Raw genomic sequence first — 14,214 nt, forward strand, 5'->3', positions numbered from 1 at the left:
CTCCATGACGGAGTCAGCCGGAACCCAGACCAATGTTAAATTATGTGGGCCAATCAAAAGCCCACAAATTAAGTAGGCCTGGACCGGTCCAGTCCGACCGGCCCAAAGTGCACCTTTGGACGAGAACTTCGAGCCCATTTCATCACTCTACGTCATAGTTGCCTTGTCTTGTGGACCGTTAAAAGACGCGCACCGGCTGTTCGATAAATTTCCCCAACCAACAGTCAATCTTGGAACACCGCCATTTTAACGAAACGCTGCCATTTTGCAAGTCTGATTCCTGTTTCTCTCATGATGGAAGGATTAATGCGCTTATATCTTGTGATGATGATTGAGTATGTGGATGCAGTCTCTGATAGCTCAGGGAAAAAGCCAAAAAAAGAGAGCCTCTTACAAACAAGTACCTGGCAAATCTTGAAAGTTGTTTCATATTCTTAAGTTGAAAAAGAACACTACTTTTGCTTGGTTTTCTATCAATATGTTGAAGATGTGTATGAAGTGCTTTGCGGGGAATCTTTTAACGTGCTACCTAAATTAGAAGTAGGATTACATTTATATTATAATACACAATGCTTGTCACCAAGTTCTTAATATTTGTTGCTCTTCCACCTTCTGCTCAAAAGTTTTTTTTTTTAAAAAAAATATGCTAATTGAGTTAATCGAGAACCAAACATTCTGTGGAATGCTAGTTGCTTTAACTTGTCTTTGCATGTTTATGGGGCGTTCTGGAAAAAGATTTTATGGTTTCATATCTGGTATAAAACATGATAGCGAGTGGAAACTATTATTGTGATCAAAAGGAAAAAAAGAGTGAAACTATTGCTAGAACATGCATTCGTTTGTCTAGTGCATGCATCCTCGATCAAGATGAGTTTTCCAAAGAAGTTGGCAGAGTCTTGGAGCTGCGTAATTTGAACTGGAAGTGGTTCTCTAATGGTTGGACTAGAAACAGAACCTAATGCCAAGGCAGCATCTTAGAAAGCACTGCCGAAATGCATTTGGCTTTTACGAAAGTAGAAGCACGAGAGTTGACAGGACACCATTCCAGTCTAGTCTGTACACATCAACATATAGATTGGCCTTGAAGATTTGACAATTGCTGTCCTTCTGGAACGCTATCTTCAGAGATTCAGGTGATATTTTATTCGATTGTAGGCGGCGTGCCTCTCAAAAGCAATGATGTTATGATGACCATCCATATCTTAATGTTATTTGAGTTGTCTACCATTGTTAAATTGGTTGATCATGTATATTTTATTCATTTCTAATCTGTTGTTATTGACTGCCATTTCTAACTTCTTTTTCATCTCACTTCAATAGTTTCTGACAGCTGGTTCTTTTACTCTGGCTTGGAGAAATGCCACACTTGACTCCTCAATTAAATTTTCTAGCACAGTAAATCTGTGAAGAACCCATGATGAAAAATAATCATCATTCATTAATCTTTATAATGTTACCTTTTCAGTCTAGTTTATCTTCTTTGCCTCTCTAGAGGCTCATTTTGGGAGTAGAATCATAGTTTTGCTATCCCCATGCAAAACATTGGTTTCCACAGTGACCCTTTAATGATGCAAACACAATCATGAGACTTCTTCTTGTCTTAGAAATGCTCATGGATGAAAAGCAAAACCAACAAGTTATTTGATTGTCATTTAAATAAGCTTGAAGTGTTTAGAAACTAAAGATAACATCTGTATGGAATTTGGAAAGCAATAGTTTGGACTCACCTGATTTTGGCTGTCATAGGACTGGGACAAAAGATTTGGTCACCAAGTTTTGCATTTGATGCGACACTATAAAGCTCTCACTCATGTTTCTTTTAAATCACTATAAGGAACGCAATCTTCATATTCATTTTATAACTTTAGCTTATAACTAACAATACTGCCAATATCATATGTGTGTGCAAGTGTATACACATACATTAATCCTTGTAATAGAATTCAATAGACTACACCAATTTCAATGACTATATTTTCATCAATTTCACTGGCTCTTAACTGAAACAAGCCTTTATAGATCATCCTTTTTTTAGGCATTTTATATAAACACTCTATTCATTTATTGTCTACTGACCCCTAAAAAATACCTCTAGTGTGTCCTCCATAAATTTAAAGAACTTACATTAGCTTCCAGCCCTTTTATATATTGTATATGTTATATTGATTCATTACAAGAATTCTAAAGGAGTGGATAGCTTGATAGTATAACTCCCTGCACAACTGTGAAAATAAAATAAAATTACAGTGCTTAATGTGGCTTTCATATTCCCTATAACCTTTTTTCCTAGGAAACATATTCTTATATCTTCTGAAACGCAAGCACCTCCTCAACTCTATCAGACCTAAAATGTCCGAGTCCCTCCCTATTCCAGTTATTTTCAGTTTCATGTTCCCACCAAGAATCTTCATGCATGCAACAGCAACCATTGATCGGCACTTATCCAAGCCATGCTTGTGAGCCATGATAGGTGAACAAATCCACTGTTCATCAAAGAAAAAATACAAGACAATTTCCTATATGATTAATTTTACAAAGTGGAAATTTTCCCCCAGTTTTAGGTGTCTGCAATACCGATTTAAAGGCTGGTTGCCGGAAGACCAAGGTCTTCCAGAATCTAGAGTTAGGGGAAAGATGAGACAAACAGAATCACCTCATCCTTTCTCTTACTGTCCGGAGGGTGGCCACCTCCAATGAATTGTAGTTGCGGAACTTTTTGTCCTTTAAGGAGGCTTTTGTTCATGAAGGAAAGAAATCTTCTGCGTTCACGATTCTTGACACGTTTATTGCCTTCACAGAAGTAGGGTTCATCAAGGATTTAGGTAGCCATTAATGGCGACCGCAAGCAATAGATTAATGGTGATTGTTGGGCCGCCATTCAATTCCCCTGTCCTGATCCTCCTCCGGTGTGTTATGCTAATATCCTGCTTCACGTGGCGATTGGTGCAACGCAACGGTGGCTGTCAGATCAGATCCGCGGTCCCACGTCCATTATTCGACTGCTGGTTGCTGTCGGTCGCCATAAGTGCAGCATAACTGGGGGCCCCCCCGAGCTCCCTATCTTCCTGATCTTTTTTTAGGAACTTTTTGACCTAGGGATGATAAAATATGACTGGATTCATCAATCTGATCCATATTCAATCTGGCATAAGTAGATTTAGATTTGAGTTAAATAGATTTGGACCATAGATAGATTAATCTATTTAACTTGTTTATTATTAAAATTAAATTTGAATTTCAGATATCTAACCTATTCAACCTATTTAATATTTAGACCGGATCGGATGAGATAACCCATTTAATTCATTTCACTTATTTCATATCCATTTAATTTATTTAAAACTTACTTGATATATTTCTGTCATGTTTAATCTGATTCATTTAACCTGTTTAACTATTTAAATCAATTTAACTTATTTAATCTTACTTGACTTACTTAATAAATAGATTAAACAGATCGGATCGAATTACCTGTTTAATAAATAGGTTAGATTTAGATATGAATTTTTGATCTAAATTCAAATTTGGATTTGAATAGATGAATTTTTGATCCGATTCGGCCTGATTATCGCCACTAATTTAACCATTTGAAATGTTGGCATTTAAACCATTATTGCTAGCTATGTGTGTAGACTCCACGTGAGGAACCAATGCACCGTACCATACATAAAAGGGTTGAAGAGCTATTATAATCCGCTAAAATTGTAGGGCTTTCTGTAAAGGTGGTGATTTTAGGAACTAAAAAAGAGAAACCCTACGATCAAAGAAAATGAGTAGCTCTAAGAGAAGGAACTCATACGGCTTGGGTTTTGTAAGCAGAGAACTAGCACACTGATATGAGTTGAATCGGTTAAATAGGCGGGCTTCTCATTTGTTCCCTTTTGAAAATGAGGCAATTAAGAGTTGACTTAATACATAAAACATAACAAATAAAGATATATATATTTTTGCATGTATATATGTCTATGTGTATATACGCCTTTATATATTTATGTCTGTATGTGTGTACCAAAATGACTAAGGCCCTGTTTGGGAAAGCTGTTGGCAGTAGAGCTGTTGGAAGTAGAGCTGTTGGAAATAGAGCTGTCTGAAGTAGAGCTGTTATAAAAAGCTGTTTGTTGTTTGGTAACTACATTCGTAAAGTGCTGTGGTATTTTGTTTTGTGTTTGGTAAACAAACTGAGAAAGTACTTTTGTATGACAAAATTACCATAAAGGATATTGCATAGTATTATACAACAGAACATAATAAAACATAACATGAATTAATACATAAATATACGATAAACTCACGTACGGTTCGGAGATTCTTTGAATAGAATGAACGACCGTAACGGATGTTGGCTCAATCCGAAGGAAATTATGCGGAAGCTTTACAGAATTATTATGAAGCTACGCGACCAGAAATTGATATATAATATTATTGTAATATAAAATAATATTATGTTAATATAGCATAATAGTAATATAATTATTAGAGTAAATTAATATTTGGTAATATGACATAATATTAAATTATTTAACATAACATATTAATGTATTATGATATAATGTAATATATATTATATTTATAGTATAATACAATAATAAAAGTATAAAATATTATAATTATTAGTATAAATTAATTTCTCATAATATAACATAATATTAAATTATTTAAAATAACATATTAATGTATTATAATGTAATGTAATATAATACAATATTTATAGTATAATACAATAATAAAGGTATAAAATAATATAATTATCATTATAAATTAATTTTCCATAATATAATAATATTAAATTATTTAAAATAACATATTAATGTATTATAATGTAATGTAATATAATATAATATTTATAGTATAATACAATAATAAAGGTATAAAATATTATAATTATTAGTATAAATTAATTTCTCATAATATAACATAATATTAAATTATTTAACATAACATATTAATGTATTATGATATAATATAATATGATATTATATTTATAGTATAATACAAAAATAAAGGTATAAATATTATAATTATTAATATAAATTAATTTTTCATAATATAACATAATATTAAATTATTTAACATAATATATTAATGTATTATGATATAATATAATATTATATTATATTTATAGTATAATACAAAAATAAAGGTATAAAATATTATAATTATTAGTATAAAATAATTTTTTATAATTTCTCATAAAATAATTTTCCGCGGTCCAGGGGCTCTTCTTCGTGGTCCACGCTCGAGGAGGACCTCAGTATGGGCCGCAAGGTTGATAAAAAAAAAAACAATAGATTGATTTTGGAAGGTATATAAAAGGATTAAATTTTTTTTTCTTATAAAATGTGGTTCAAGAGATGCATACAAAAATTAAAAAGAAAAATACCTTTTTCTTACGGAAGGGAGTCTGACGGCTCGGGTTCTTGGCTCCAGTAGATTTTTAGGTTTATAAAGGGACAAATTATGTAATTATGTTATTTTAATATGGACATTTTTGTCAAAAATACAGCTTTCCGAAAAAGCTGAAACAGCTTCCTCCCAAAAGCTCCAAATTGGAGCTTCCTCCCAAAAGCTGTTTTCAGCTTCCCGCAAAAGCTAAAACAGCTTTTTGAAAAATTTACCAAACACAGTTTTTCATCTAAAAGTACTTTTGGAGGGCCAGAAAGCACTTTCTGGCCCTCCAAAAGCTCCCCTAAGGCCCTGTTTGGGGGAGCTGTTGGCAGTAGAGCTGTTGGAAGTAGAGCTGTTAGAAGTAGAGCTGTCTGAAGTAGAGCTGTTATAAAAAGCTGTTTGTTGTTTGGTAACTACATTCGTAAAGTGCTGTGGTACTTTATTTTGTGTTTGGTAAACAAACTGAGAAAGTACTTTTGTATGACAAAATTACCATAAAGGACATTGCATAGTATTATACAACAGAACATAATAAAACATAACATAAATTAATACATAAATATACGATATAGTATAATATTATTGTAATATAAAATAATATTATGTTAATATAGCATAATAGTAATATAATTATTAGAGTAAATTAATATTTGGTAATATAACATAATATTAAATTATTTAACATAACATATTAATGTATTATGATATAATGTAATATATATTATATTTATAGTATAATACAATAATAAAAGTATAAAATATTATAATTATTAGTATAAATTAATTTCTCATAATATAACATAATATTAAATTATTTAAAATAACATATTAATGTATTATAATGTAATGTAATATAATACAATATTTATAGTATAATACAATAATAAAGGTATAAAATATTATAATTATTATTATAAATTAATTTTTCATAATATAACATAATATTAAATTATTTAAAATAACATATTAATGTATTATAATGTAATGTAATATAATATAATATTTATAGTATAATACAATAATAAAAGTATAAAATATTATAATTATTAGTATAAATTAATTTTCCATAATATAACATAATATTAAATTATTTAACATAACATATTAATGTATTATGATATAATATAATATGATATTATATTTATAGTATAATAAAAAATAAAGGTACAAAATATTATAATTATTAGTATAAAATAATTTTTCATAATAATTTCTCATAGTTTCCCATAAAATAATTTTTCGCGGTCCAGGGGCTCTTCTTCGTGGTCCACGCTCGAGGAGGACCTCAGCGTGGGCCGCGAGGTTGATGATAAAAAAAAAAATAATAGATTGATTTTGGAAGGTATGGAAAAGGATTAAAAAAAAATTCTTCTAAAATGTGGTTCCAGAGATGCATATAAAAATTGAAAAGAAAAATACATTTTCTTACAGAAGGGAGTCTGACGGCTAGGGTTCTTAGCTCGAGCAGATTTTTAGGTTTATAAAGGGACAAACTATGTAATTATGTTATTTTAATATAAGCATTTTTGTCAAAAATACAGTTTTCCGAAAAAGCTGAAACAGCTTCCTCCCAAAAGCTCCAAATTGCAGCTTCCTCCCAAAAGCTGTTTTCAGCTTCCCGCAAAAGCTGAAACAGCTTTTTGAAAAATTTACCAAACACAGTTTTTCATCTAAAAGTACTTTTGGAGGGCCAGAACACTTTCTGGCCCTTCAAAAGCTCCCCCAAAAGTCATGAACTAAAAGGAATATAGTGATTAAGAGGAAATATTTAAGAGGGCTATATAGTGAGAGATTATCCCTACACTACATGCACCATATGGCATTGCACGCCACCAATCACAATTGCTCGTTTTTGTAGGCCTCATTCATGAAACATGTATTTCGGTGCACCGCTACAGAAAACAAGCGGTTGTGATTGGTGGTGTGGACGGTCACATGGTCCATGCAGTGTAGAGAAAAATATTACCCCATAAAGGAAAATGTGGTAGCCTATGCATTACATTTATGCAAGCGCTTTAGCTTCAACCAATAATCAGCTCAGCACCAGCTGGTTAGTTTCCAATTTTCTTTCTTAGATCTGCCTTTCCTCCAAAAGGCATCTTGTATTAGCTAACCAAGGTTTGAGCTTACTTTGGGGAAAACTATATGACTTGGGCCCTGTTTGGAAAAGTTGTTGGCAGTAGAGTTTTGGAAATAGAGCTTTTGAAAGTAGAGTTTTCTAAAGTATGCTTTTATAAAAAGTTGTTTGATGTTTGGTAATTACGTTTTTAAAGTGCTATGGTACTTTAACATGTGTTTGGTAAACAAACTAAGAAAATACTTTCGATATGATAAAATGACTATAAAGAACATTGCATAGTATTATACAACAGAGCATAATAAAATATAATATGTATTAATACATAAATATATGATATAGTATAATATTACTATAATTTAATATAATATTATTATAATATAGTAATATAATCTTGTATACTATAGCATAGTAATTTAATATAATATTAAATTATTTAACATAATATATCAATGTATTCTGATATAATGTAATATAATATTATATTTATAGTATAATACAATAACAAAGGTATAAAATACTATAATTATTAGTGTAAATTAATTTTTCATAATATAATATAATATTAAATTATTTAACAAACATATAATGTATTATGATATAGTGTAATATAATATTATATTTATAGTATAATACAATAATAAAGGTATAAAATATTATAATTATTAGTGTAAATTAATTTTTTATACTTTTGCAGATTTTCAGAATTATAAAGGGATATTTTGTATAATTGTTATATTTTATCATGGGTATTTTGGTCAAAAAAATAGTTTTTCAATGGGGCCTAAAAGTACTTTTTCGGAAAGCTCCAAAATTAAGCTTCTCCTAAAAAGCTGTTTTTAGTTTTTTGGAAAAACTAAAACAGCTTTCCAAAATTTTTACCAAACACTTGTATTTCATCTAAAATATTTTTGGAGGGCTAGAAAATGCTGTTTGGCCCTCCAAAAGCTTCCCAAATGGGCCTTGGTTGTCATTTGCCAAAACCGAGTTTGCTTTTCTTTCTGATGCAGTAAAACGGAGTTTAGATTCCTAAAGCATTCGAGGGCAGAGAAGGTGGACTCCCATGATTATGTTTGCATGTTTTGAGGGGCATAATGGAAGCCAATGTCTTGCACGGGGATAACAAACACAATGAGTATGCCCCCTAAATGGGTCTCAATAAAGGTCAAAAATATTAACGTAAGCTATGGAGTTTGTATATTAATCAAACCCCCATGCTTTAGATGACCTTGGTAGGTGTTCAAGGCATCCATAACTGGATTATAGGCAAATGCCAGGGGACCAGGCCATTTGTACGACTTAGAGAGAGTCACCATTGGATCCACAGATGGTCGCCTGCCAAATTTTTTGGCGAGGACAGCAAGGTCCCATGCTTTTAAAAGCAGTCTTGGGTAATTAAAGAGCCTCTTATTCAGTATCCATTGTTAAATACAAAGGTGTCATTAGACATCAGACACGGACATGCAGACATGAGTATATTTTTCAACTTTCGATGGTTCTTCCAATGAATCCATCCCAAGTTGTCACCAAGCTGTGATAGATCATAAATTTAGCTTTTTTCTTAACGAATCCGAAATCTAGCATGACATCTAAGCCTTTTCCATAAAACTAAATGGCTTCGCATGGCCAACATTATTAGTTTAGACCTGTGAATGCCTGATGGATCCTCTTCATCTGACTAAGGAGTCTATGAGCACCCAAAAACACATATTTCAGGTGGGGCCTACGTCCAAAGAGGCTGCATGTGAGACATTGGTCTGCCATTGATGCTGTCTGGTGTTTGGGGCCACTATGTGATGGACTCCACATATACCAATAAGGCCAATCCAGGGGCGCGTGGCTGTAGGTTCTGGTTAGCTGCAGCAGTTTTGCTGGAACCAACGGCTAGAGACAAACAACTTGCCTTGTGATTCTTGAATTGGTCAGCTAAAACTTGGGAAGAAGCAAATGCTATTCCATTTATGACCCATTACTCTGCAGGCATTGCTGTTGCCTTTCCACTCCACCCCTTTGACAAGCCACCAAGAACAGTTGTCTCATGCCTTTGGATTGGTTCTCTACAGCTCTACCCACCAAGCCTGTATAAATTTTCTCATGATCTGAAAGGGAAAAATGCCTCACAGGACAAAGAGAAATGTGAGCAATGTATTATTCCTTGTGTTAAAGAAATGATAGAGGGAGAGGAGCAAAACCATGGGTAGAAAGCAGATTCCCGTACTCACATATTCATCTTTTCTTTGGATTGCAGGGAATACATGAGCTGGTCCAGTGCGGTGAGACATGATTGTCACACCACAAAAGTGTTTCTAGAATATATTTACTTGATTATGTTTGATTATAGTTCTGCCAAATTGGTTGCTAATTTGTTATCTCAATGTCTAAACTTAAAATCGCAATGCCTTGCTCGACATATTTTCAATAATATATCATGAGTAGGAAAAAGTTGAGCCTTTCACTACACGCAATATGGAAATCAAAGATAACATTCGCAACTAATTTAGCTCATATATAACTTCCAACTTGATCTATTCCAGCCACTAATATCAACAACATCAGCAATAATTTTAGTGATCATAATAAATACCATCATGCAATGACACGATCTTGCTTTGAACCGAAACTCTAGAACCAACATATGATGCAAGGGAATTGGTTCTAATTGTCAAGCTGCTTACCTGCCAAGCGTCTGGTTGAGTCACAACTTACCTGCCAAGAACCAACATAATGGCATTTTGGGTAACCAATCGGTGCCCGGCCAATTGTGTCTCTTTCGCTCCCCATGGATCGTCTCCCAAATGACCAAAATACGCCTAATCTACGTTTTGCTGACCACTTCTATCCATTTCTGGCCCATTTGGGATGATGGAAATATTCCTTCCCTGCATTCTTGTAGAGAAGAGGCAGGGAGGCAGAGCACCCGCTCCTAGATGACACACGATGGATATTGTGGGAGTGGCCGTGCTTTCCACATCAGGCATGTGTTTTAAGAGGCGAACAAATTTGCTGATTGGATCGCTTCATTTGTTGACAATCATTTTGGAGAATTTTTTTGGACCAGCATGCCTCTGTTTCTTCTTCTTTGCGTAGCTTTTTTACCAGTGATGTAGCTCCTGCAGGTGAGCAGCTTATGTAAATAAAATAAAATGATGGATGGAGAGAGAGAGAGAGAGAGGCTGCCTCTCCTCTCTCTCCTTTCCGTCGGCCAACCCAGCGAAACCGCGTGTAAGCGAAGTTTCTTTCCTCCTACTTTATATACTCTCCCACGACCTCTCCCTCCCCGTCCCTTTCCCTTACAAACTTGAACCCAAATCTTTTCTCTTTCCTCTGTCTCCCTCTATCTCTTTCTTGCTTAACCAAAACATTTTCGCATTCATAGCAAGGGCCAGCTCTTCTTTTCTGGCCATGGCGACGAAGCGAGGATGGTTCAAAAGGCTGAACAAGGGCTACAGCTGGCCGTGGAAGCTCCGCTTCTCCACCTCCTGGCGGTGGAGGCGCGTCACCCTCCGCTTCTCCTTCTTCGACGACGTCGTCTTCCACGTCCTCTATTTCCTCGAAGCTATCTTTCTCGTCGCTGCCTTCATCTGCTTCTTCCTCTGCTGCGGCTGCCACATCTAATCCTTCCGTTCTCTCTTTCTCCACCTTTCTCTCTTTGTACACGCATGTCCCATCATTCGTTTTCGTTTCTTAACTATAAGAAAAGAACGATTTTGCCCTTCTCTTCCTTTAAAAGGCGATGACTTTGGAACTACAGGGTGCGTGGATAATTTGGATGCTAGACTCGTGGATTGGGTTCGTTGTATCATATTGTGTTGTATTGTATTGATTGATGGAGAGCGGGGGTTATCCGACACCGATCCGGCCCGGTCTGACTCGTGTTGGCTGGATCGGAACCGGGGTCATGGGCGCCGCCATGGCCGGTCGGATCCAGTCCGCCGGCTACGTCCTCACCGTCTACGCCCGGACCCCTTCCAAGGCCGCCCGCCTCGACAGGTTCGGCGCCCAGATCGTCTCCTCCCCGGCCGACGCCGCCCGGTCCAGCGACGTCGTCTTCACCATGGTAGGCCACCCCTCCGACGTCCGATCCGCCGTCCTCGACCCCGACTCCGGCGTCCTTTCCACCCTCCCGGCCGGCGGCGTCCTCGTCGACACCACCAGCAGCGACCCGTCCCTCGCTCGCGAGATCGCGGCGGCCGCCCGGTCCAAGGGCTGCTGGGCCATCGACGCGCCCGTCTCCGGCGGGGACGTCGGAGCCCGGGACGGGAAGCTGGCGATCTTCGCCGGAGGCGCTGAGAAGGTGATCGAGTGGCTTTCGCCGCTGTTCGAGATCATGGGAAAGGCGACGCGGATGGGGGAGGCGGGGAGCGGGCAGAGCAGCAAGATAGCCAACCAGATCACCGTGGCGGGGAGTCTTCTTGGACTCAGCGAGGCGTTGGTGTTCGCCGAGGAGGCGGGGCTGGGGAAGAGAATTTTCTTGGAGTCATTGAGGGGCGGAGCGGCGGCGTCTAGCGTGATGGAGATCTTTGGGGAGAGGATGCTCGACAGGGACTTCAGGCCTGGGGCGTTTGTGGAGTATATGGTGAAGGATTTGGGGATGGGATTGGGACGAGGTGAAGTGGAGGAAGAAGGGGAGAGGGTGGTGTTGCCGGCGGCGGCGCTGTGCGAGCAGTTGTATCTGGGGATGGTGGCCAGTGGAGATAGGGAGATGGGGATTCAAGGACTTCTTACTGCCATTGAGAGGATCAATGGGAAGAAGGGTTAGTCTGCAGAGCTTCATGGAGTATTTGTGAATTGGGATCATGTTTGTGTTTCTTGATGTCATTTTGGTGAGTAACACGAGATCTAATTGAATGTCCTGATGCTTCTATTTTGGTTACGGAATGGTGTGATGAAGTGTTGGAATTTTGTAAATTATGTTTGTGGGCTGCTAATTGTTGTGGTTATCTTAAACGCTTTTTTCTTTGCTGTAGATATTTTTGAAGATGAGTTTGGTAAATCTTCCTTTGCTAGAATTTTGCTGTTGGAGATTGAGGGTGGCTGCTTTAGCATGTATTTCATGGAGCTGAAGTATGCCTTAAATCTCACTTTGATTGATAAAGAGTATGAATTATATAGCACTTGGCATTCCATTTGATTCCTTGGAGGAGGGAGTGCTAGTTTGAGCATTGTGCTCTTACTCTTCAAGCTTGTTCGGAGTTTTGTAGGTGGAGCTATATGCATTTTAAGTTGTCTTGCCTATTTGAATGCCTAAAACTCAAATTGCACATCAAGTTGGGTTGCTTATCTTACTACAATTCAGAAACATCTTATGATACATAGATTAATAATTAACATAGCCACGAAACAAGTAGTTGCTCGAGTTAGAATTAATTACAGATAAATAAAGATATTTTCTCATCCACCTTTCCTTCCTCTCTCCTCCCTTACCTTGCTTGCTAGTCCAACCTCACCATTGGCCTCGATGCCACCTTTGGGAGACTAGCCACCTCTTCCTTCTCCAACTCATCATAATAATCCTCTCCTCCTCCTCTTTCCCTTCCCCTCGTCTTTCTCACCTCACTATCGAGTCCCTTCTCATCGCAGCCCTCAATGCACTGCCAACCCTCGTCACCTTTAAGAGCCCATGATCCCTCCTCCATCTCAAACTTCATCATGTTGCCCTCCAATTCACCTCTCTCCCTCCGCAATTGGCCATCCCCTCCGCCTCTCTCCTTCACCTTCTCTACCCTTCTCAAAGCTCATACCAGCACTTGCTCCCCTGCCTATAGATGCATAGGTCCATGGCCGGACCCTCTCGATTGATAGCTTCAATACTGACCTCTTCGTCCAAAATGCTCTTATTTCTATGTACACCAAGTGCTCATGTCTGATCTACTTATAAGATATTTGACAAAATGTTTGCAAAAATACCTCTCTCTTCTCCCAACTCTCTAAACACAAAATGTAAACTTCCTTGTAAGTTAACTATTGCAAGTTGTAATACGATTTGAGTTATAGTACAACTTCAACTATAGACCTCCAAATACTCTTAGTTTCTATTTCTCTTTTACTATGAATGGCCTAAATCATTTATTAGTCTCAGCCACCGTATCTCCTCCTCCTATTTTTTACACTTTTTAAGTGTGGAAGTAGGTTTAGAGTAGAAAATAGGTCGAGTTCTTTGAATATCATGTTATTATATCAATAAAAAAGTTCTATGTCATGAAATTTTGGGAAAGATAATGGTTTTGGAGAAATTATACTCTACACTGCGTGCACCACATGGTCGTGCATGCAGCCAATCACAACTACTCGTTTTTGTAAGAGTGTACCGAGATAAGTACTATTACATTCAACTTAAACAATCCTTCATTTAGGAATCCTTTTCCAATAAACATTACACCATAAAAAATTACAACTTTATTGGACTCAAAAACAAGACGATAGCCTTGCTAGATAAGCAAGGAACTACTAATGCGGTTTCTCCTAATAACTGGAACATGTTGGACGCTGTGTAGGAACATGACTTTTTCAGAGGTAAGCTTTAAGACCACTCATCCCACTCCTAGCACATGTGCCTCCGAGTTGTTTGCCATAATCACAGCTCCTCCACTTGAGACCTGGTAAGAAGAAAATTAGAAGCGATCCGAACAAATATGAATACCAACTCTGATATCAATCCACCAATCAAGTGCTTGTAAAGTTATGTTAACTTCAGAAGTGAAGGAAACAGACCTGAAAACTGTTTCAGAGGAACCAGCGCCGGAAGTCATCAT

At 36.7% G+C, this 14,214-nt stretch overlaps 1 protein-coding gene across 1 annotated transcript; it reads left to right on the forward strand.

Moving 5' to 3' along the window:
• Nucleotides 1–10,338: 10,338 nt before the first annotated feature.
• Nucleotides 10,339–12,471, forward strand: LOC103713230 (putative 3-hydroxyisobutyrate dehydrogenase-like 3, mitochondrial). The gene has a single exon (XM_008800086.5). The coding sequence runs from the start codon at nucleotides 11,289–11,291 to the stop codon at nucleotides 12,219–12,221; it is 933 nt and encodes a 310-aa protein (XP_008798308.3). The 5' UTR covers nucleotides 10,339–11,288; the 3' UTR covers nucleotides 12,222–12,471.
• Nucleotides 12,472–14,214: the final 1,743 nt, after the last annotated feature.

Source organism: Phoenix dactylifera, chromosome 9 (genome assembly GCF_051530095.1).
Source record: "Phoenix dactylifera cultivar Ajwa chromosome 9, Ajwa_hap1_PhDact_Kaust_v1.1, whole genome shotgun sequence".
Lineage (NCBI taxonomy): Eukaryota > Viridiplantae > Streptophyta > Magnoliopsida > Arecales > Arecaceae > Phoenix > Phoenix dactylifera.